The 23,987-nt window shown below is 39.2% G+C and overlaps 2 protein-coding genes, 1 long non-coding RNA gene and 2 other non-coding genes across 8 annotated transcripts; 4 read left to right on the top strand and 1 right to left on the bottom strand.

The window, feature by feature from the left end:
* Positions 1–639: 639 nt before the first annotated feature.
* hprt1 (hypoxanthine phosphoribosyltransferase 1) lies at positions 640–9,738 on the top strand. Its single transcript, XM_036569132.1, has 9 exons — positions 640–799; positions 5,583–5,689; positions 5,926–6,109; positions 6,219–6,284; positions 6,552–6,569; positions 6,676–6,758; positions 7,523–7,569; positions 8,249–8,325; positions 8,411–9,738. The coding sequence occupies exons 1-9, from the start codon at positions 773–775 to the stop codon at positions 8,456–8,458; spliced, it is 657 nt and encodes a 218-aa protein (XP_036425025.1). The 5' UTR covers positions 640–772; the 3' UTR covers positions 8,459–9,738.
* A 119-nt stretch (positions 9,739–9,857) lies between these two features.
* Positions 9,858–13,275, bottom strand: LOC118807205. The gene is made up of 3 exons (XR_005007178.1): positions 13,154–13,275; positions 11,914–11,967; positions 9,858–10,027 (listed from the first exon to the last, which is right to left on the bottom strand). It is a non-coding gene; the product is annotated as an uncharacterized LOC118807205 (long non-coding RNA).
* A 3,193-nt stretch (positions 13,276–16,468) lies between these two features.
* On the top strand, positions 16,469–22,863 carry fam122b (family with sequence similarity 122B). 4 transcript variants are annotated; one of them, XM_036569125.1, is made up of 11 exons: positions 16,469–17,470; positions 17,817–17,895; positions 18,007–18,060; positions 18,271–18,314; positions 18,620–18,674; positions 19,033–19,134; positions 19,263–19,348; positions 19,451–19,515; positions 19,678–19,780; positions 20,680–20,843; positions 20,961–22,863. In XM_036569125.1, the coding sequence occupies exons 1-10, from the start codon at positions 17,346–17,348 to the stop codon at positions 20,813–20,815; spliced, it is 849 nt and encodes a 282-aa protein (XP_036425018.1). In that variant the 5' UTR covers positions 16,469–17,345; the 3' UTR covers positions 20,816–20,843; positions 20,961–22,863. The 4 variants fall into 4 exon arrangements, with proteins under 4 accessions (XP_036425018.1, XP_036425019.1, XP_036425017.1 ...); XM_036569126.1 differs by having other exon boundaries at positions 19,454–19,515; positions 20,680–22,863; XM_036569124.1 differs by having other exon boundaries at positions 20,680–22,863.
* LOC118807407 lies at positions 17,607–17,716 on the top strand. The gene has a single exon (XR_005007219.1). It is a non-coding gene; the product is annotated as a small nucleolar RNA U109 (small nucleolar RNA).
* Positions 18,819–18,978, top strand: LOC118807406. Its single transcript, XR_005007218.1, has one exon. It is a non-coding gene; the product is annotated as a small nucleolar RNA U109 (small nucleolar RNA).
* Positions 22,864–23,987: the final 1,124 nt, after the last annotated feature.

Below are 23,987 nucleotides of genomic sequence, written 5' to 3'. Positions count from 1 at the left end.
AATAGCCCATACTGGCTTCTTATGTATTGATTAACCTTTTAAAAGTGGCTTTATAATCAGATGTATCAGGATATATTGACAGACACAGCAGTGCTGCTGGAGTTTTTAAACATCTCATTGTCAATGCTGGACTGCGAATAGTCCACCAGCCAAAAATAACCAGCCCGCACGACCAACACAAACTGTACAGCAACCGATGAGCCAGGTGGACCACCAAAGTGGACAGTGTTAAGGAACACCAGAAACGCTGCTGTATGTGAACCTCTTTTAGCAGCGTGGCTGCAGTGCTTGGAATGATTCACCACCCATATAATATTTGCTCAGTGGTGGTGTTGAAGAACGGTGTAAAGAAAGGTTAACAAATTAGAGATACAGTGCACCTATATACCTAGATAAAATGGGCATGAGTGTAGATACATGATAAGTGTACCTAATAAAGTGTCCAGTCTGGGTATATTTACAGGTAGTTGTAGCTATATGTTTTTTAGCGGGCCACCACGTCTACTCTATGGCGCTGTCGCCCCACTCTGTACGTTCTCTGACCTAGGCGCGTCAGTTCAGATGGGCGGGGTTTCGTGGTTTGTAAGGCTCTGATTGGTCTGTCAAGGCTCTCCAGCAACAATAAAACACGCCCACAGCAACGTGCGGAAGCCGCGCAGTGCGTCCAACCCATCGGCTTGAGGTGAAAAAGCTGCCCCCGGGGAAAGAGGAGCGGACAGCAGTCGGCCATCCTAGGCCGTGTTTTTCTTAAACAAGCGATACCGGTGCGGACATGGCGACCACCAGCCCCTGCGTCGTGGTATGTATTGTTTTTCACAGCACAAGGTGAAGCAGCGCGGAGCCTCCACACTGAGCTGAGCTCCCCGACGGACTCGCGCTGCACTTTGAGCTTGGTTGAGCTATGTGGAAGTCTGAAACGGGACTGGAGAGATAGGACCGCTACGGGGTTTCTAAGGTTGGCAGAACAGTTCAGACGCTAACTTTACGTTTTCTGCCTGTTGTGTTGTGTATGCGACGTAGCTAGTTAGCACGTAGCAGCAGCAGCAGCGAGAGGGCCTGGGGAAACGCACGAGGGTTTGAACGCGTGCCACATGCCGCGCTGCTGCTGTAGTATTTCCAGCCTGCATAACGGGCCTGTCTGCTGCAGTGATGAAAACCAAAGCAGCCACTGAATTACTAGGTCCCTCATTTCTTCTCTTACACGCGTATATAGAGCCACTCCACTCCATTCTGCCAACCTGTAGATGATCTATTAGAGTTCTGTGTAAGCCGTTAGTCTGCTCTTCTCAGTAGAGATTACCTACAGCCACTCCTGCTGTAGTTAACCTGGCTGGTTTAATGTGGACTGTAAGTTGGTGAATGCATGTTTATAAGTGCAGATTCACATCAGTTATCCATCCAGTTCTTACGCAGACGTATAGTTAATTGTCACCAAATGTCCTGTACTGGTATTTTATAGATTTCAAATTGAAATCCGTTTTCTTAGCAAACTTTGAACGTGGTGTTTTTTGGATTTAATATCTTGAGTCTGAGGGAGTGAAAAATTATTTTTCTGCCATATTTTGTTCTTATTATGGCGAAATTATTTAGAGAGCTCGATAGTGTTGTGTTCATAAGTTTAATACGATTTTGACAAGTTGATACATTAGAAGAAGTGGGTTGTGGTGTGTGTTTTTTGGATATGATGTGCTTTTAATGACCGCGATTTCCATCCACAAACAGTGTTTGCTGTTGGCATATTTCCCCCTTAGTTTTATCTAATCAGGGTTGCTGCTGTTTAACTATTGACAGTAGACAACACATGACATCAGGACATCAAGCATTGCCCAATTTTTGCACTCAGTGACACTGTGACTTCTCTGTAGATAAATGCCATTGTTTAGATTTGAGGACTTAGGACCACAGTAGCAACTTACAGTTGGCAAAAAGCAAAATATAATGAAACCAGGAAAAATGAAAATTCCCACAAAGCTTATGGGTAGAAACATGTGACAGCCATGTGAGCTAAAGCAGAACTTCTTTTCTCCCTCCAAGTTGTCAGTTATATTCTAGGTTAAATACTGCATCAAGTGAGGTGTGTAATGGGAACTCCAGAGGCCTAAAAGGTAAGAGGACCCCCTCCCCCAACCCCTACGGCAAACAATGAAAAACTGTAGCTGTAATGCTGCGGTGCTGGCCTGAAGCTGCTGCAGATTCACTCTGATTTATTTTGCTTGTTCTTTGGAGAGTGAGTTTGTAATACACAGCATTCTTCAAACCCCAGTTTTCTAGATTGTCTCAGTGGCACCTGCAGTGGACAGCAGAAAGGCTGAAATCTCTCTCAAGGTCTTGCGCCTTCCTAAGCACGTCTTATTTTGCTGAAACATCTCTTGACAGCGTGAAAACACCCTGGGGGAACGTGCATCAACCAGCCATTCCTGCTGTGCGATTGATTTGTTACCTTTGGTCTCTTTCATTTCAACACTGCTTTTCTTGTAGCCAAGTCAAATATTAGAAGAGGAGGAATCCATAAGACATGATTAAAACTATCAGCAGACTATGAATGGATATAACCCCACACCTCACAAGAAGAGAGAGAGCCTAGCCTATATTTAACATGTTTCATAACATGTCATTCACAATGGTGTCTAGCAAAATACTTACACACGTTTGTATGGTTCAGATGAACATCAACACAAGGAATTAAACAGATACCAGATACTTAACTTTTCAAATAATAGTTAGGCTCTGGAAGTCTTTTACATTCCTGGTATTGATGTTTCTCCATAAAATAAGGGAAAAAATAGATAACTAAGACAAGACAAGACATTTAAAAAAACCTTCAGGAACATTGATATTTCTTCTATCTGTTCCAATACCTGTTACAAATATAAGGAATACAGTGTTTTTCAGACTAATCTCTGCTGCATCTGTTGCATATGGTTTGATTACCATGGACAGTAATTTCCCTGTGCTTTAAAAGAACAGGAAAAGAAGAAAACGCTGACTCAAGCAGCTTATAACAGAAGCCAGTAAGCATATGTTTTTGGGTCAGCAGTTTTTTGGTTCTTGTACTAACTACAAGGAAACATGCTAAAATTGTCTGGTAATCAACCATGTGCTGCGGATGCGGCAGATGGGGACTAGTTTGGAGAGAAAAAAAACGGAGTATTCCTTCAAAGCACTGAATAATTCAAACAATAATTTGGCTTTTAAACACTTCTGTAATAGGACTGAAGCTCTAAAATGTGTCGCTCTACTTCATATCCTTCATACATAAGTCCCAGTTAAGGATGTTAATTTTGGCACAGTCTTTTAACTGACAACCGACTTTCATTAGTCATCAATTAAGTGTTAACTGGCAAGCCTAAAATCAAGGATGCGACCTTTCAAAATATCAGTTATAATACTGGTAGTCCCGGCTCTGAAATCCGATTGGCTGCAAGCTATTGTAAAATACATGACATATTATTGACTATATATATATATATATATATGTGAGTATACTGGCTGTATATAGTTACCACATTTCATTAGCTAACTAGACAAGCTAATTTTCAATCATCATACTTTGATTAACATGATTGTTATTTGATTGGCATTAACTAACATCATGTTCAAATATTTCGATGAGCCAAGGTTAACTTGCATAGATATCTAGCAAATGTTGGCTGAGTGAAGTGGCGTGACCTTAAGTTTTGAAAATGTATCCAATAATACAATATGTATACTTGTGAAAAAAAATTAATAATTTAGCAAATAAAAAAACTTCCAAGAATCTAACCAGTATAGTAATAGTGTACTTGCCAGTTTGGCTCAGAGTTGTTTGGGCTATCATTGTCTGATGTGCTCATTTGTGACATTATGAAAGTCAAGTTCAGTTACCATAGCTCTGCATGCAGCCTCTGCTGGCCCCCGTTTTCATCTACAGGACAAGCACAATCAAGACGGGGATGATTTTGGCCAGCTTTTAGCTCTAAAATGTCACACTGAGAGCTGATAGAGCCATGTTGTCCACTTGTACACAATCAGTGTGATGTATACAAAATTGTGAGTGTTTGTATTCTGCACTGAGATATTAGTGTTTATTGTATGGACTGAGGAATGTAGTACTGAACCAGGCATAAGTGTCTACATGACGTAGCATTCTGAAACTGTATTAAATATGCCCTGCGTAAGAACAAGTTGTTTTGTTTAAACCAAGAGGCTGAGACTATAATATGCTCATGATTACGTGACCAAAAACTAAAAAGTTGACAACGTGACTGCAGTTTACAATTATGGGACACTGAAAGGTCTATATTTTAAAGTTATATTTTTCACTCATTAGTAGCCTAAATTGAAGCATTAGTGCAGTGTACCTGAGCAGCCCTTGAAAGCAGTCACCACCCACCATGTCTTTCTCCGACTGATTTCCTCACATCGTCATGCATCACATTTTCTGTTAAACATGTAAAATTTTATGTTTAAGATATCACTGTAGTTGTATAACTGTCTTCTTGAATAATGCTTCTGAACACCACTATTTTTAGTGGCACAGTTCATTTTTAGTAGGCCTATCTAGTGGAACCAGTTGCCTTATGTGTACAGTTTAACCCATTAAAATCCTAGCCTTCTTACATACTAGGCCTTATTATTCAGTAACTACAGGGACTTCACTGTAAACTGGTTGTATTCTTAGGTTACAGAAGTATGTAATAAAACTTTGGCCCTGTCAGCTGGCCATTTAAGAATCTAAAAATCTTCAATTTAAACGATACACCCACCTATTCAAATAGGAGCTGTTAACTGGAAATGATATACAATAAAAATTAACATTTTTCTTAACCAAAAGCATTGGTTAAACAGTTATTTAATGGTCAGTTAACGGTTAATCGAATAATTAATTACAACCCTATTCCTAGTTATTCTTTAGTAGGATGGTGCTGCATAAGCAGACTACTGTAGAAGAGACTAGTGTGTAGCTTAGATGAAAAATCCACAAGACTGAGTGACACTAGTGGTGTTCTCCTGCCGAGCATGATGGTACAGTTATCTGAACCCAAAACTAGCCATACCCTGGTCAAGTACCCGTGTCCCTTTCCCATCACATAACAGATCGGTGAAAGTAGGCTTTTCTTTTGAGTTTATATTGTCAAATAATTTCACACAAATCTAGCAGTAAACACAAACAGGAACAACGATGGATGCGCTTCAAGCTCTGATTTACCTTTTTATTAAAGTTTTGGTTTCATGAGTAAAGTAACATACAGCAATTCTGCCAGTGGTCTGTGCAAGCTCCACCCATACGTTTCAGCAGGCTTGGTAACCCAGCAGTAAGGGTAACCAAATTCCCCACGTGTACTCAGGCATGGTACAGTTAACTTGGCAAGGGAAATGAGGACATGCGTAATCACGGATTTATAACTACCGCTCTGCCCATTGGGAAAAATGCCACTTTCAAATGTCTGCAAATGCCCCTTTTTTGCTGTCTTTCATGTCTCTACAAGTGGCTATTACCACATTACATCCATGTTAATCCTTCTGTGCACCATTTGCGATCAGTCTACTGTTACTGTTATTAACTAGACTGTTATTAACTAGATAGAAATTGTGCATTTCAGATCAGTGATGAGGAGCAAGGTTATGACCTGGACCTCTTCTGCATACCAAAGCACTATGCTGCTGACCTGGAACGTGTCTATATTCCACATGGACTCATCTTAGACAGGTATGAGGCAAACCCCTAGTTTCTTTTAACCCTGGATTCCTTCCTCTTGAACCTTGCCAAACCTCTTATCTCAGCCATGGAGGGCTCGAGTAAACAGCAGGAGGGTTTTCAGATATGAGATTAAATGACCTTTGCTTACGTAAAATGTGTTGTCTGTAGAGCAGTGGAAACTGATACCATGCTGACTTGGAGAGTAAGCAGATCTAAGTAGCCCCTTTCTGACCTGATCTCTGCAGGACTGAGCGGCTGGCCAGGGAGATCATGAAGGATATGGGGGGCCACCATATTGTGGCCCTCTGTGTACTCAAAGGAGGCTACAAGTTCTTCGCAGACCTGCTAGACTACATCAAAGCCCTTAACCGCAATAGTGACCGCTCCATTCCAATGACTGTGGACTTCATACGCCTCAAGAGCTACCAAGTAAAAGAACTGGCTCTTTCACTTTGTTTTTTAATTGAGATTCAGCTGTTTTGGATGCAGTCAATTCAGTAACACCCACACAAACGTAATTGCTCTTTTGGGATTATAGAATGACCAGTCTACGGGTGAGATTAAGGTGATTGGTGGAGATGATCTGTCCACACTCACAGGGAAGGTAAGTATCCACCTTGAAGAAAAAAAAAGACAGTCAATAATGTGCTACATTTTTTTTAATATTTGACCTTTACTGGGTAAGTAAATGCATTCAGTTCAGTATTTATTTTCAGCGTGCATTTTAATAATCCATCAATCAAAGAGAATAAGTTCACAAAAGCAAATTACGATCAAGAGATGGTGAAACATGGTTATAGGTGTGTTAAGTAGTCAACAGTGTAAGTGCTCATGTTGGTTTTTCCATTTTCTTTTCCATGTTTTATTGCAGAATGTCTTGATTGTGGAGGTATGATTTGCATTTTTTTCTTCCCAAAATACTTGAATTAGCTTAAGATGTCTTAAATTTTCAAAATGTATTTACTGTCCATAATAGCATTTATTTTGTTTTTAAGGACATCATTGATACCGGAAAGACAATGAAGACACTGTTAGAACTCCTCAAGCAGTACAATCCAAAAATGGTCAAGGTAGCCAGGTAAGGAGAGATAAAGGGAACATGAAAAGCCTGTTGTGAACTGCATTTACTTTGAGGTTACATCTTTGATCATCTTATGCCTTCTTAGGATCATTTTATTAATTTATTAGTATTATTTTTTATATAGACTGCTGTTCAAAAGTTTGGATTTACTGGTCTCAATAATTTGAAATCATTTTGTTGAAGGCACATGATTTACAGAGCTGTAGATGTTCTAAATTGACAAAGCTGTATAAATCATAAAATAGAAACATTCAGAATGCATCATATTTGAAGTGATGAATAAATCTCAAGGCAATTAACTATAAATAAAGGCATAACGTAAGGTAGATAAATAAATAGATGATAAATGAGTTAGTAAACATACAGTACATTTATTAAGCATTAAACTTCTTGATCCCCAAAAAAATTGCTGAGTAAACTTTCTAACATAGACATCTGGTATGTCATATCTATGATTATTATATCTGTCTGATTCCAAACTTTTGGACCGTAGTGTATGTTCGAGTACACTCGAAGAATATTCAGTAGGGAATATCTGAGATTGATCTGCCATTTTTTGACCTTTTGACCTGCTGTTTGTAAATAAATAACTGGTTACTATTCTGCCTTAAATACTTAAACATGTAGTCTTATGATTTCTATGTTTGTGATTAAATGGTTACAATAAGAGAAGGCCAATGGTTGCTGTTGAAAGGTCTCTATAAACTACATTACATTAACTGAAGGAATCTATTAATTTCGTATTTTTGTTGTTCTTAAAGTTTGCTTGTGAAGAGGACACCGAGGAGTGTTGGCTACAGGCCAGACTGTGAGTTGACCAATTAAAATTGCTGGTGTTATAAATTGCGCCTAATTTCTGCACCACATAAATATAACACTACTAAGAGATGTGAAGAATCAGATGTATGCAAATTCAGTTATTTTATGCATTAAGTTATTGTGCGTGTATGTAAAGTCCCTAATACATGTATCTGCACTGTTTGAACAAAACTTGATCTCTAAAATAACTTTACAGGAGAACAAAAAAAACATTTGCAACTTTTACTGTAAATTAATGTAATAACATTTTATTACAAGTAATTTTGGACTGGTTCCATTGCTCCAGTCATCGTAAAATTTTCGTACAATGAAAAGGTCAGCTGGCATTTTCAAATTATGTCCCAAAAAAAAAATACATGCAATGTTTCGTCCCAACAGCAGTCATACTGTGTTTCATTTAGACGGAAGATTTCTGCCAAAATGTGAGCTAAAATATTAACTATGGTAGCATACACACCAGATAAACTGGTGCTCAGCAACATTAGGACAGAGCCTTTCATTAGATAAACTGGTACCCAATGTTTTTTTTTTTAAGAGACAGTTTCTAATTTGTTGAAAATGGTACGTACACACCTGGTTGCATTCAGTCATGTAGCAAACCAAACTGGAGCACTGACCAAGTCATTATTTGACCTGATGCCTTTCTCTAACCCGTTCCTTTTTTCTAGTTGTAGGATTTGAGGTCCCGGACAAATTTGTGGTGGGATACGCACTAGATTACAACGAGTACTTTAGAGATTTAAATGTAAGCATCCATTTGATAAGGAAATGTAAATTCACTTCACCTGCTGAACTAGCATGCTAACAGTCTCTTCTGCTTTGTCTTGCAGCATATCTGCGTCATCAGCGAAACAGGAAAAGAGAAGTACAAAGCGTGAGGTGGCCTGCGCCTCCCCCTTTTAGCTGTGTATCATTTTTATTGATGTCCATTTTATATTATATCTGGTTTGTAATTTTCACGAGTGCAGCTCACCACAGATACAGGTCCTCCTCTCAGGGTCTCTGGTGAGGTGCAGAGAGGGTGTGCTCATGGAATACCTCACATTTGCTCATCCTTCCTTTAGTCCACTGGCTAACACACATTAGTGACCATAAGCATTTCTCAACTAAATCAAAAATGCTATCTGGTTTGAGTGCATTTAAATATGACTGACTGTAAATGTTAGCGTGAGGGCAGATAAATGTTTAATTTATTACATTTCTGTTTGCTGAAATTATCGCCAGACGTTATGATAAATATTTCATTCATCAAAATTAGGTGGCATCTAACCAAAAAATTAGAATTATATCCTGCTTAATAGGATCAATCCCATGTATTTGCACAGTGAACAAAATCAATTATTGAGTCAAAGATTTATAGTACAAGACCATGATTTGCACAGTTGAATTTAATGAACATGCATCCTTTTACCAGTAAGATTGCGATATATATGCAAAAGTACTTAACATTTAAGATCAAGCAGTTGATACAGAAAATCTGTTATCCAACTAATGAAAAAAGAATTTTGTTTCAGTAACTGTAAGTCCAATCATTTTACCTGCTTTTATGATGTCTGTTTATTGCAGTTTAGGAGCAATGCTGCTGCTTAAGTGTTTTTGACAATTTTACATGGGTGGGGGGGGGGCGCATGTTATGGTGCCTTATATGCCAAGTCATATAGCCACAATAACAATCATACCGATACACTTGCTGTAACAACACAAGAACTGATGAACTGAAGGCAACTTATTCTACACATTCTTAATTTACCAGCTTGTAAATTAGCCTTATAGGTCAGTATGCTAGGCATGGAGTGCATATCTAGGTCCTAAAATTGATTATTTAAAACAGTTTTGAGAAGGGGGAGGGGGGGGGTGAACTTTGGTGTGCTGGAGTCCAGCAGTTTGCTCCAGTGTCTACTAAACTTGTTGCTTAATTGATGAGCAGAATCAAAGGTGCATTTGAGCAAAGAAATCAAGAAAGCTGGACCTTAGCCAAACAGGACCAGAGTTGGGCCCCCTTGGTTTTTAAATTTAAAGCGTACACCTTAAATGCTGTTTTCAAACAGCATCCCAATTCTGTTGTGACATGTGGAGTAGGTTATTTCATCACGTAGTGGACCACTGTATCAGCGTGACTTGAGGATATCACATTAAAAATGTATTGCATTGAATGTAATATATGGTATTTGTCTTAAATTGGATTTCAGATGGATTTTAAGGAGCATGTGTTTTTCAACACTCAGTTTATCTTAAAAGCAAAGCTCTTAAGGGTAGTCACTGACTCACAGCTGTAGTATTGCTGACCGGGTCATATGGTGCACAGATGGTACAAGGTGGTGCTGAAATGCAGTCAACCCTGATTCCCTTTCTGGATCTCTCCTACGAGTCTACTACTCTTTGTGATGCCTCTGACACATGAACACTTGATGTCCATCCCAAACACTAGTGCCCCATCTTGATATTTCCTGATAAACATACACATTAGACATACGAGTTACAGTCGTATGCAGAAGTTTGAGAACCCCTGGTCAAATTACATTCTGTTGATTTTCTAAGTGAAAATAAGAACACATCCTCTGCAGGGAACAAACTTGAATATGGCATTTTCTGCCAATTTTAGTGGAGGATTTCTATTTATTTGGTGAGTTTAACGATTTGGGAAAATATGAAATGCATATGAAACTTTTACACAGGCCATTTTTTTTTTAATCCAATGTCAATTCAGCCAAAAAAACAGTAATTGTGCATTAGAATGTGTAGCAGTGTGTTCTCTGTGGAGGAGGTGTACTTTGTCTCACTTTGAGTATTAGCAAAACCGGTAATGTGACCAGGGGTGTCCATATTTATGCATGTGACTATAAAAATTACAGTATGTCAGTGTATAGTTACTATTGATTCTTCATAATCGACAGTTAGGAGTGTTTAGTCTTTATTTAAAAAAATAGCATGAATATAAATATATTGCACACTGCTGTGATCTGAAAGCATTTGTTTAATTAATTCTATTCAGGTTTATCACTGTTCAGACATACTGAACAGAACAGATTTTCTTTGTCCTCTTGAAACTGAAAGAAACAGTACTGAAAACTTGTTGAGCCCTGGGTTCAAGACAGTATGTGCTGACAGGCCTTACTAGAGCAGAACAGAAACACTGGATACCAAAACTTTCAACTCCAGTATTGACGTGCTGCTATAACACGGCTCACGGACACATCCTCGACGGTGCACGTTACTGAAATCGTGCCAAGTTGGTAAGATGAGGGACGGTGCTAGAGTTGTACCAGCAGCTCTTCATGATCTGCATCTCCATTACCACTACAAATCATGACGTGCTGCTAGTAAAGCTACCAGCAAAAAACACACAAACACGCACATTCAGGCTCCTCGTTTCTTAGACAAACTCCAATCTTCCATGCAGAGCTCAAGTCAAAAAGGCTGACTATGCTACTAAAACCTGTTTTAATTCTTTATACACAACTTATTAACATGTCATTTGACATTCAGTATTCAAGAATAAATTACTTAAAAGCAGAACAAACTATTTTAAGCTGTAAATAAAAAAGGATTTTTTTTCACAAAACAGTCAGCAGGCCTTAAACTTGAGAATATTTGAAAAGATGGACCATTTTATAATCTCAACATCTGCACTGCTCTAAAAGAGAGCTGGAATAATTCTGGTGGACAAACCAAATATGGAGACATTTTGACTGTAGTAGATTCTCTTTACAGTGGTAGTGATAGGAACCAGGGGTCACAAATGTGTGTCTACAACACAAATATAGCCATTTTATTTACTATTTATTTACTAGTCTTTTGAGTATTTATATGTAATGTTGATCATGGTCAACTAATGGTACAAAAAGTTTTCTTTGGGTATTATTTTTTCTTACAACACCCTGCATGTATCTCTTCACCATGAATGGGGGAGAAAGTTTTTAAGGCCTAAACCTGATATCAAAACTATTGTAAAGCAAAGTCTCAGGAATCAGGCAGCATATTCATATATATTTCATGTATTAACTTTTTGTAAGGAACCTGGTGACTGTACTGAACAGTTGAGATGTCTGGTTCCTATCACCACCACTCTGAACAACTCTAACTCGGCAGGTTTCACTAGGAGGACTTCATGATTTCAAATCATTTTGAATACATTTGTTTACATCTTAACCATTTAATTATGCACACATTTAGAAAAATCGGTGGAATTCCTCTTTAATAACGCTAACTAAAAACATGTAAGCCTGTATAATCAGAAATGCAGGAAATCAGCGAACCTTGAAAACTTGAGTGAAGTTTGAGCGCCCCCTATAGGGGGCTGAAGGAGCAGCAGAGGGCAACTGAGAGGCTTTACCTTTGAGACAGGCCTCGGACTGCTTAGACTTTCTGGTCGATGTAAAAGGGGTCCCTTGAAAATGAATACAAAAATCTGTTAGTAATAATAGTGATAATTTCACTGACAGTGGAAATGCATCCATATTTATTTGTATTAAACACTATCATTATGAGCACTTACGTGTGTATGTGTACTTTCACATACATGTACGTGTACTTGTATTACTGTTATTTTTACGCAGATTAATTCACTTTAATTATTTAAATCGCTCTTGGCGGCTGAACTAAACGTAGTTATACGAGTAGAAGCAGATATGAGTGAAGGACTGACGACGCAGGAGAAATCTCCAAGTGGGACATGACCAAACATATCCTCGTTTCTAAACGTCAAAGTGTGCTGTAGTTCTCTTGTTCCTGCAACATCTTACCAAACAATATAACCACATTGTGCAATAAACAGACAAGGAACTAAACTGGACTTACCTCACACGCCTGGTGTGCGTTTAAAGTCAAATTTAACAAGGGCCGTTTTTTGGCAACGTGTGTGAAAAAAGTATCTAGCTTACTCAAACTGCATGATTAACGCTGTAGTTTATTTCTTTTCCTATCTCGGTGGCATTGCCATGAAAAAGGCCATGAACTACCCGTAGACTTAACATGTCCAACATGCCTGTACATGCCGGTGCTGACAAATCAATGAACATTACTGTGTACTCAGCAATGTCTCCAATTATTTATTGAATAAATGTTCAGACTGGACGCAAACATAGACCTGTTTTCACAGATTAGTGAGAGACAAATGTTGGACATCGATTAGTAAGTGAACTCATCAAGATGGTCCCTAATATGGCCCCTATAGGCTACAGCTCTGCTGACTGGCGTTAGCCTACAGTGACAGAAAAAAACAACTTTCATGGGAAGACGCGTTGAGGGAAACGATTTAAAACATAAAATAACTTATGTTTTGCTGTATAAAGTCGCGGATTTGTGTGTCCTCACTTTCAAATCGTGCTAAAAGAAACATTTTAAGAAGTTTAGTTTTTTCGCTCCGGCTCCGGTTTTCAAGCAAAGTTAAAGTGTCCGAAGCGTAAAAAACTGAGCTGGCAGGCTAATGCTCTCTGACACGGTGTAGCAAAACTTAAACCCGGTTTATTCGGGCGGTCAGAGACGGCAGAAGCTGTTGAACGAAAGTAAACTGACAGCGTGAGACTGAGGGAAAAAATCACGAAAAATATTGCCTCGAAAATCCCAGAACTTACCTCCAGTCCAATCGAAAATGGCGCCGAAACGTGAAAAAAAGTCCGAAATTTCATTGTACGGTCTCCTGCAAAGCTTTGTGGGAGCGCTGAGGGAGGAGGAGTGCAGCAGCGGCGTGGCACGATCAGACTCACAGAGGACAGCTCTTCTTAGAGAAGGCTGGGAGATGTTGTGGTGGATGGACCTTTTGTTCGTAATGTAATTACACTTTTTAGTCTAATCTTACAACCTCCCTGGTTTTTCCCTAGTTTTTATATACACACTTACCGACCATTGCTATTTATTGGCCATTGCAAAAATATCTACGGCAATACTGTCATGCACTGTATGTCCTATATACATACATACATACATATATATATATATATATATATATATATATATATATGTGTGTGTGTGTGTGTGTGTGTGTGTGTATGTGTATATAGATAGATATAGATATATATATATCCTATAATAGTGCTGTTATACTGTTATAATTTATAATCTACTGTAATGTAGTCTATATGTATCTATAATGCAATAGGACACTGTAGCAAACTATAGCAATTGCCTGAATAAAATTCTTGTAGAAAGCCCTGTAGTAATACTATAGATCTTTTTCAGTGATATAATTAATACAAAAATAATTCATATTAATGGAATGTTGTTGACTTGTTTGACTTACATACTTTTGTTTTTTGCCTTTCTCTCCTGTGTACATGTCTGATACACCACATTTCTGCCTTGTTCAGCAGTGTTACTATGGGTTGCTTTCTGCAAAGGGCCCTGATGCAAAATTGCTCAGTCGCAAAGAAAACAATCTCTATGAGTTGCTGGAGACATCCAGAGAAGTAAAAGTGCATATGCAAATCAGCCCAGTAGGAAAATATCAGTTGGAAAGCTTTTAGGGATATGTTTACCGTGCGTTTATCTCAATGCAGTGTTCCGAGAAATAAAGTGTGCCATCTTTTAGGGGATTCCCCTTGCCCAGTGAATTCCCTTTGCTAGGGCACAAGCCAGCATTAGCATCGCCTGACCTGAGTAATGACCTCGCAGTCGCCTGGCTCAATAACTTGTGTCTCTCATTAGGAGCACAGAAAAGAAACTTTGTCTGCTGCCAGACAGCAGGCCGTGAAGTGAGCTGTGCATAAACATGTGACTCTTCCATTACGCATAAGCCTGTGAGCTCTGTGTAGGGGTTATATTATGCAAAGATGGGCTAATGTGGGAGAGAGGGTGTTGTGTAAGGTTTTTTCAGAGATACAGACATGGAAAAAGGTAAAGGCAACACATGGACAAGATCTTTTATCAACTGTGCATTATTTACTAGAAATTCAGAAGGATATATAAATTCAGCAGCCAATAATTTCTGAATTACAACTGGTGCAATGTGGTATCACATCTGTATAGCATGTTCATCTTTGTGAATTAAGGCTGATTTTACTGGGGGTGGACTGTTATGACCCCATCTAGGGTCAGGCCATAACAGATAAGTAAAGTTACTGTGATAAACTACATCACATTACGATATGCTTTACTGAGCATATTGTAGACACTTATTACTTCACGACGTGACCTACTGCATATTTCATTATTAAGACTGGCTAATATGTGAAACATTTAATAAAAATCTTTGTATTCATAGTTTTTGAAACTTAAACAGTAAATACAAAATGAGGCAGACTGTGTATTGTGAAAATATCTTCAAGTTCTGTGATGTTATGTGTTTGACATGTTGCCCACTACCTTACATTTATTGTACAATTACTGAATTCTACCACAGGATATAAAAATTATGTTTGTTTTTATTTTAGCTAGACCAATCTTAGAGAACCAACAGATCAAGTTCAACTGATATAAAGTAAATTCTGTTCCTTGTGCCCTTTTTTAGCCATAATAGGTCGTTTTGATTTGCTTAGGGAGATGAATGTTCCTAAGAAGGACAAATGTGCAAAATGGGTTTGACAAAATTTAATCTAAACATTGTAACAAAAGGGTGTTAAGCTTCACTGAGCCAAAAGCCTTTAAAATAATTGACCTCACTGAGGTTCACCTGAAGCCATTAGCCTCAGGCTAAATGCAGTTGAGGTTCTTGTTGTATAGCTTTACATAGTAGTAAATAAAGGAAGATAATTTAGAACTGCACTGTGTAAACTCAAAAACAAGGAACACTTTTAGAACACCCTGAAGATATTATAAATGAACAAACACTTAAACAGCTCCCTGAAAAAAAATGTAGAAGTACAGGCAATGAGAAGACATTTAAAATAACTGCTCCTACACTGGGATGAAAAAAATACATGAAAAGACTGCTGAATTATTGACTGTTGCTGGCATATTAGCTTATCTAATTGCTACAAGAAAAAGAACTGTATATAAATTGATGAAATCAGCAGTTTAAAATGGCAGTAAATGTAAATGCTGGGGAAGAAATTGGGCTAAAAACAGGATAGGGCCTACTGAGCAGTCATAGCATGAATCTCTTCAGCTTCAAGAATAAATGGCAGTCAAATGAGAATTGGGGGTGTAAAAAAAAAGAACAGGAGGAGGACCAAGAACAAAAACAAATAAGTTCTATTCCAGTTTTTGCGATTGGAAATACAGGTTCCTGACATATAATGAAATGAACAAGGAAGCACAAACATTCTGTAAAAAGGGTTTGGTGGTTCTACCCTTGAAGTTGTAGGAGTGTGAGAACTAAGCCAGTAGGAGAGGAGAGCTGAAAAGGGAGGGTGTGTGCTGCAGGAAAGGTAAGGCCTCAGAACCCAGCCTGGAATATGTCTTTTTCAGTGTGGTGTTTCTTTAGCTTTTAAACATTATGAGTATGCAATGTAAAATACAACAACAACAGTAACATGAGAAGGTGCTTTCGTATGTTCCTAGTCGTAGGGTATCTTTGCTTTATCTTCATGTAGCCTAGCAGCTGGGTTTGCTGTGCTCATTACTGTCAGGCCTGTACAAAACAGGAGCTATACGAGGTCTGTCCACGCCAAGGACTCTTTAAAGATGAACGAGAATACAGCAGCATTTTCAACGTATCTCCCTGTTTCAGTGAAAATATTTCGATTAAGTTTGTATTTCTCTCATTTCTTATTTTTCGGTAAATGAGTTGCGTGGTAACTCCACCAACAAAGAACCGAACACACGCATGTGTGTCTCTTCGGGCCGAGAGGGAGGGCGGTACAACGTGACGTCGAACCCTAACGTCTCCAGGAAGCTGAAAACACGCTGCGTTTTCATTGGCCACTCCCTCCCTGAGCTCCGTTTGAAAAAAGTACGAGGCGATCTGATTGGCTCTCGGCGTTGTCAGTCACTGGTTAGAAACAGAAGGGGCGGGAAAGCTTGGTTGAGGCTGGAGGTTCACTGCAGCGTCCAAGGATTGATAAACACAACTTTGAGTGAAATGGTTGTCGCAGCTAAATTATCTGCTGAGTTAACTTGGAGTCCACGCAGGGAACCGGGGAAATAGGAGCCGTCGGAAGGCAGCTGGCCGTTGGCTCGGTTTACACCTCATTCGGCGGTTTATCTTTTCTCAGGCTAGCGCATCAGCAGCGGCGCATCACGGATAGCGCGTCTAGCAGGCTAATTAGCTAGAAAGCTAGTTTCCCTTCTCGATGATGGCCAGCTGAGTGTTACTGTGCCTCATAGGCGAGCTATCGTTATTTCGTTCCTGAATTAGTATTGGCTGTGGTGTCTTGAGAGAAAACGGGTTCGGGGTTTAGTTCTCGGAGGTTTTGTTCTGCTCGAGTGCTCCCCACAACAACTCGTGCATGGAGACTTGTTGGAAATTTCGGGCTGATCTATCTTGACCGGGCTTGTTAGTCGGACGGCGGGGTGTCGAGCTAAGCTAACGAGACACACAGTTAGCCAGCCAGCGCATGGGACGAAGAAGTTAGCCAGCTAGCGTTTAGCCAGCGAGTTAGGGGTGGCGCAGACGAGTTTAGTCTCGGAGTGAAAGGATGGGTACGTGCCTTGGTGTGCGGGCGCGAAGTCTTGCTTTAGCCTGCTCCGACTGATGTGTTAGCCATGCATGTAGCTAAAAGCTTCTTTCGGTTCTGAACGTCAAAAGCACACAAGCAGTCTTCTCTCACTGAGCACTGCGAGATGAGCCCCTAAGCCCGACTTCGACCATCGACCTGGTTTGGCCTCCTCACGACTTCCAAAGATGTAGCATTCTGGTAGATAAATCGTGATAGGACGACGGTAGCTACGATGAACAATCAAGGAATAATGTCGCAGGAGAAGATGGAGCTGGACCTCGATATCCCCTCCGCACTTGTTCAGAGCGACGGACACCTGAGGAGATCCAACAGCGAGCCTATGATAAATGGCTTAAGGTTCATTACTAATCCTAAGTTCCTTGCATGACTTTATTTGAAATGGCTTACCTGTATATCGCCTTTCGTTTAGGGCGCTTTGTCGAGAGCACACACAGGATACCTTGTGCATGCATGACTGTTATACAGCTGTATTCTGCATGCTGGAGTATGGGTTCACAGTCATGCTAGAAAAACTTTTTGAGTCAACAGGGCCACCAGTCTTTGAAGCACAGACTGTGTTGGTAGTATAAAACTCATACATTGACAAAGCCAAGACATGCCGAATGCAGTACCCTCTTTTTGGCAATTGTATTAGTTAACTTTTATTGTCTGATAGTAATGTGTGCTTACTCCTTTTTTTCAGTGACGGCTCTCAGGTTTTCCAAAGAGAGGTTCTACGCAGCAGGAGAAACAGCACAACTCTTGTTAATCGACCCAATATGGTACGTAGCATGCTGTGCAGTGGTTCCTGGCATTAGACTGTTGTGGAAAACATTAAATTACTGTGAAAGTACAGCTTGTTTTTGCTTCTTATTTATGTAACATTGATTCAGGTCCCATCCTCCCCGGTTCGAGTTCCTAGCACTAGACTTCAAAGGATCAAACAGGTAAAATGCCCATCAGTGTGGAAAAATAAGTACAAACATGAACGTCAAATTATGCTTATACTTTGAATTCAAACTCTGTACTCTTAACTGCATAAGTGCAGTAATATGTAGTTAGTCTTGCTTATGCAGAATATTGTATAATACAGGAATACCAGTTGAGTGGTGTTATCATTTTAATTTTATAGGTAATAATGCTTTGTTTCTTTGCAGGAGGAGGGTGTTGATGTAATGAACAGGGAAACGGCTCATGAACGGTAAGCAACTGGGTCTACAGTTCCTTTTATTATTGTAGAGAAGTGACTAACAGTTTTCATACTTGTTTAATGAAATGTACACACAATAAAGATGGCAAACAGGGCACAGTATTAAACTGTGCTTTGACCAACATTGATCTTTAGACTGTCAGTTTCCTTTTCTGTTTTCAAAGCACAAATGTTGATATTCTGTTGGTATGCTGAATAGCAAACAGTTTTAGGTGTATTTTGGGTTGCTGTCACTTGAACTTATAAACTTAAAATCAACAACCTGTGTTTGTCTTTTGTCCTTCTTTTTCAACTAGGGAGGTACAGGCAGCCATGCAAATGAGCCAGTCATGGGAAGAGAGTCTCAGTCTGGTAAGGCTATTCATATGTATTAATGCCTCACAAAACAAAGGAATGTACTTTTGACATTTAATTCTTCAGAGACAGAAACCCACATGTTAATTTGCTTGTGAGCTGCATAATACTATGTAAAGTACTGTTGACTGTTTAAAGACTTTGCATGCGGTGGCTTTAGAGCCACAAGACTTCCACCTCTCCCCACTGATGAGATTGTGGACGTGTAAGATACAGCATGCTAAAGTAAATGTCATGGAGTTAACAGGGCCACCAGTCTCTCAAGAACAGACTGTGTTGGTAGTATAGTACTCCAACAATAAACTAGTTATATTTCGAGGGGTAACGTTGGTAAATTGGTGTTTTGTTCTTCCAGAGTGACAATGACTTTGAGAAGTCCTCATCATCGTCCCCAAAACGTATAGATTTTGTGCCTGTGTCTCCAGCTCCATCTCCCACTAGAGGAATTGGGAAGAAGGTTTGTATATTTTGTTGTATTAACAGGAGCTATGTACACATAGTCCTGCACTCCAACATCTTGAATGCAATAGATTTAAGACAAAATATTCATATTTTTTCTTTCTTTCTTTTTTCCTCACTGAGCAGCAGTGCTTCTCTCCATCTCTGCAAATCTTGGTGAGCAGTAATGGTCTAAATCCTAGCCCTATCCCCAGCCCAACACGTCGCTTTAGGTAAGATCCTGCGATCTAATTTGTTACTAAAAACATTCTGTTTATTTTAGTGTGATTTGGAAGTGCTCAATGAATTTCAGCTATTTCTGTCTATTTCCTCAGTAGGAGAAGTCAGAGCCCTATTAACTGCATTAGGCCCAGCATCTTGGGCCCTATCAAACGTAAAGGTAAGGGGGCATGCACAAGAAACATTTTTTTTCCCATATTTAAAAAAAGCACAGCATAGTACCATCTATTAGGGGTAAAAGTTGTATATGATGTTGTGTTAAGTCTCACAGAAGATTATGTACACAGGGGTGTGAAATGACTTTTAGTGTGTTGGTTGGAAGTTTCAGGTGAGATGGAACCAGAGAGCCAGCCCAAGAGACTCTTCCAAGGTACCACCACCATGCTGTCCACAGAGACATCCCACCTACCAGAACTCAGCTCCTGGTGAGTTACAGCTAGCAGCTGTATTTCATCGCTGTCCAAAAAAAAAAGTTATTTTACATCATTTGAGCACAGATGTCCTTCTCGTGGTGTGAAAATTATATGATTAATGGTCAAACAGAAATGCTCCAAATTGCTTAGGATAAAATTTCTTTACATTGACTTAACAGTAAGAGTAAAGAATTTGCTGCGTTATTTGCAATTTTGGAGACACTTTCGGTGTGACAGCAACAATCTGGTGTAACAGTATCTTTTGGGATTACACTGCTGTGCCCTGTGGTTGGAATGGCATGGAATGAAATGGCTGCACAACTAGGGGGGATGACATTTGTACATTTCCCTATGATTCATTATAATATCTACAGAAAACATCAGGGTTTGTCAGTTTACTTTACATGCTGATAAATTGATTAATGGGGAGTTTTATTCTAGCAATCTCAAATCTGTAGCAGTACTGGCCATGCTATCTCTGGCCCCTCATGTCCTTGACAATGCATCCCTGGCATTGTGCATACGTTGAAGCACTCACGTTTTGGAGTAGCAAAGTATAATATACTCACAAATATGAGCAAAACTTTCACATTTTACAGTTATGTTAAAACATAAAATCAGCGTTTTATTGCCTCTTTGGCTTTTATTTTCTCCGTCTTCCTGTGACGAAATGGGACGAAGATCCAAATAGTGATTTCAGTTTTAGAATAGTGGCGCTTCAAATGGTTAACAGTACTTGAGCGCCTATGCACATCCTTAGAAGCACAACAGTTTCCTGAAGAAAAGCTCGTAAACTTAGACCTTTTATTTGTAACTAAAAGCTCTCTGACCCTCGTATCATTGGGGTCTTATGTATGGTATGTTGTTACTGTGGTCTTTATAACCCTTAATTGGATTTTCTCTCCTACTAGTATTTCTCCAGACCTGCTCGATGGGAGCCTCAGCAGTGTTGGCTCCTCCTCAGGCTCTCCTGCTAAGATGGAAGGAGTGTCACCCTCCTCCAGCAACTCTCCCTTCACCCCCCTCCAGGACCTCTCCCCCAAGTGAGCATGTATCAGAGAGCCGTTACGCTGAGGTTAGAGGATAAGAGCGTCCGTTAGGGCCCTCTGCACACATTTGAGCTTCTGTTCCTATGCCTTCCCAACCTTGCTTTTGATCTGGTCTTCGAATTCTCCTGGGGTTTGCTTTCCAGTGGGACAGTGCGGTGAAGCTGAGTGGGGTGTCTGTATTAAAGGAAACCAAAGCCCTGCAGATAATCTTTGTGTGGACAGTACCATCAGGGTGATATGTGGGGATGAAGACTGTGGATGCTGTTTGCACCAGCTGCTATATAAGGATGTAATAGATGGGGTGTAGCTCCATAACGAAGCAAACAGCCTTCCAGAGCCCTGCCGTTGTATATGGCTTTGTTACTGTAGTTCTCTTCTATTAGAGGAATGCCACCATAAGGATATGGCTCTTAGAGAGTGAAGTGTTCCCTCTCGCGACAGCACCATTAGCTTGCCTGTGGGCTGTATCCAAGACTATTGTAATAGGTCTTTAATTTGCATAAGCAGATTGCCAACAGGTATTGTGTGAAAGAATTTAACTTATTTTTGTTCCTGCTCTTGGTTTTGTAAGTATGTACATATAATGTGATTTGTTATTAGTCTCTCATTTATAATCTTGTGCAGACGTGAATGTGTGCAGTGTTCGACCAGTTAACTGACAGTCAGCCCCTTGTGGAGTTTTATTAGAGGTGCAATTGCACTTGCATACATTTGCGACCTGAGTTGTTTCTGCTTAAGAGTGGTCAACTGTAAAGATTGTCCTCTCTTGATATTCATGTAGATGGCAGGAGTGGGGGACAACATGTATGAGATTCTATTTATCACACTTAGTGCTTCATTACATTTGTCTAATGGAGTTAACGGTTGTCGTCAGCTGTTTAGATATGGAATGAATGTTGGTAGAATGCAATATTAAGGGGGGTGGTCACCACTAAATCCAGGACTTCAACACTACAGCACATTTTTACAGCCTGTGTTGCAATTTTTCTTCAGGTATACTATTCTACAACATGGTTTATACTCATCATAGCTTTAGAGAGCTGTGACTGCAGTGCATTTTACTACCCTTTAAGCGCTCAGTAGCTACACCTTTTTTTCATCCGCCTTTAGAATATTGCACTGTGTGACGGTGACACCCTTGAATGAATTAAAGGGATTTTTCTTTGTTCTATGCCTTTTTTTGATGGGATGAACTACTGCAAGTCACTGCAAAAGCAACGTCTGTGCTAAGATGCAGAAGCAGTTTAGATCAGTGGAAGATTGGAATTAGGTGCTGTTAGACGATTAAACAAGTGCGACAGACGACGTTAATTAAATCTCATCATAAACAGAAGATTTGTTTCTTTGGGGGAAAGGTCTACTGATTTATAAAAGTAGTGTGCCATTAAAGATCTGTATATAAGAGATGTAAAATTGTACTTGTGTAAGTTGTTATTAATTTAGGCTTGAGTTATTTTAGTAAATAGTATTTTTTTGTAAATGGTTTTATAAATGAGTTTCATTTGGGAAAACAAAGAAACGGCTTTATTTCCTCAGAGCATGGTATGATGCCTCATAAATTCAGATTTATTTGCAAACAAGGAAGTGATTGTAAATCCTATATAAATATATCTATTTTTTTTTTTTTTTGAAGTGAATTTAAAGGTGTGACTTCCCCTCCATGTAAGAAAAGTGACAGACACAAAACTTTGACATGTATCCTTTTTCTGAATGTCTTTCTTTGCTATCAAACAAAGCAGTAAGTGGGCCTTGTAAGTCCCCTTCCTGTACTGTATAGATGGTTGAACTTTGTGGTTTGCTTTACAGATTTGTTTTTGTCCTGTGGACTTGTCTGATATTTTATTTAATTTACGCTGTCCTCTAGACTCAATGAACAGAGTACTTTTAAAAGCGTGAACCTAAGTTTGTGTGTTAAAGTTTTGAAGAGTGAGTTAAGAGCTTACATGATGAAATCTTTGTTGTGCTCTGCTCTAAATGGACAAAAAAATTCTTGTCCCCTTCATATCAGTGATCTTCAGATTACAAAATAAATTATTTGTCCTACAATTATTGCTATTGGTAATTTTTTTTTTTTTTGAGGAATGAGATCTCATTAAGTACAGGGTTGCATGCTTTCTCCCATTGTAAGTGTTTTTAATGTAAAGAGTATAAATGCGTAAACCTTGTGCAAATGTCTGGGATGCTGAGCCACAGCAGTCTGACTCACTCTGGATTGTTCTATTTAAATGAGTACTTTCAAGACCTAAAGGGAAATTAGCTGGAAGGAGGTGTGTTTTACCAGGCATGTTCTACCACTGTATGTGATTCCAAATATGAGAATACTGATGCAGTTTTTTTGTTCAATGAAGATGTAACTTGCATTTATTCTTTCAAAATAAGCCAGTTTCCTTCCAGACACTACTACTTTTAGTTATTGCTGAAAGTACAGCTCGTTCAGAGCACTTCAGCCTAAAACTAGCACTTAATGTTATGTAGTATTCTATAGTGCAGCACTGTGCTCATCCTTTAGAGCTAAACAGGCTGTTTCTATTACTGAGCCTTAAAGACTGATGCATGTAAATGACCTCTCTTCTGATTGACTGACCTTTACATTTAGAATGTTACACTACTTATAACTTAAGCATGAAAAGGTGGGGCTAAACAGTTGTAGGTTAAATAGGTGGATATATGCATGTACATTAGTTTCAAACAATGAATTCAACAGCTTAGTTTTCATGTGGACTGGGGGCTGAACGCTACTTTAAACCTTTAACAATGTTTGCACACTTCCCTCAGATTTCAAGAAAATTGAGGGAAATTGGTCTTTCCAATATGGGCCCTTTAAAGGAATAATTTAGCCAGTCTGTGGAAAAAAAGATCAAACAGCTAACCCCAAGTATCTACCCCAAAGCACTTGCAGTCTTTGAAAATTTCACAACACATCATAAGAAGGGGGTTTCCTAGTCTTTAAACAGAAAATCGTGCTCTAGAGCCTCCTCTATCACTGCTGTAAGAGGCAAGTAGGCATGTTTACAGCAGATATCACAATGTTTTTTTTTTTTTGTCCCTTGAAAGATATAGCAGAATTTAACTCAGAACAACCTTGAATGTATGGTTGTAACTCATAATTTGAGTGTGCAATAAGAAACCCATGAACATGTTAGATCTAAAATTTGAGCACCATTTAGGTG

The sequence above is a fragment of the Colossoma macropomum genome, unplaced genomic scaffold (assembly GCF_904425465.1).
Source record: "Colossoma macropomum unplaced genomic scaffold, Colossoma_macropomum, whole genome shotgun sequence".
NCBI classification, from domain to species: domain Eukaryota; kingdom Metazoa; phylum Chordata; class Actinopteri; order Characiformes; family Serrasalmidae; genus Colossoma; species Colossoma macropomum.
This window is presented reverse-complemented; position numbering and strand designations above follow the sequence as displayed.

Bases quoted from the DNA above. Each gene is read 5' to 3' on its own strand.
- hprt1 (XM_036569132.1), top strand. From the start codon at position 773: ATGGCGACCACCAGCCCCTGCGTCGTG. The intron at 5,690-5,925 runs GTATGAGGCAAA...TGATCTCTGCAG, and splicing joins CATGGACTCATCTTAGACAG to GACTGAGCGGCTGGCCAGGG. The intron at 6,110-6,218 runs GTAAAAGAACTG...TTGGGATTATAG, and splicing joins TACGCCTCAAGAGCTACCAA to AATGACCAGTCTACGGGTGA.
- fam122b (XM_036569125.1), top strand. From the start codon at position 17,346: ATGAACAATCAAGGAATAATGTCGCAGGAGAAGATGGAGCTGGACCTC. The intron at 17,896-18,006 runs GTACGTAGCATG...ACATTGATTCAG, and splicing joins TTGTTAATCGACCCAATATG to GTCCCATCCTCCCCGGTTCG. The intron at 18,315-18,619 runs GTAAGCAACTGG...TTTTTCAACTAG, and splicing joins AGGGAAACGGCTCATGAACG to GGAGGTACAGGCAGCCATGC.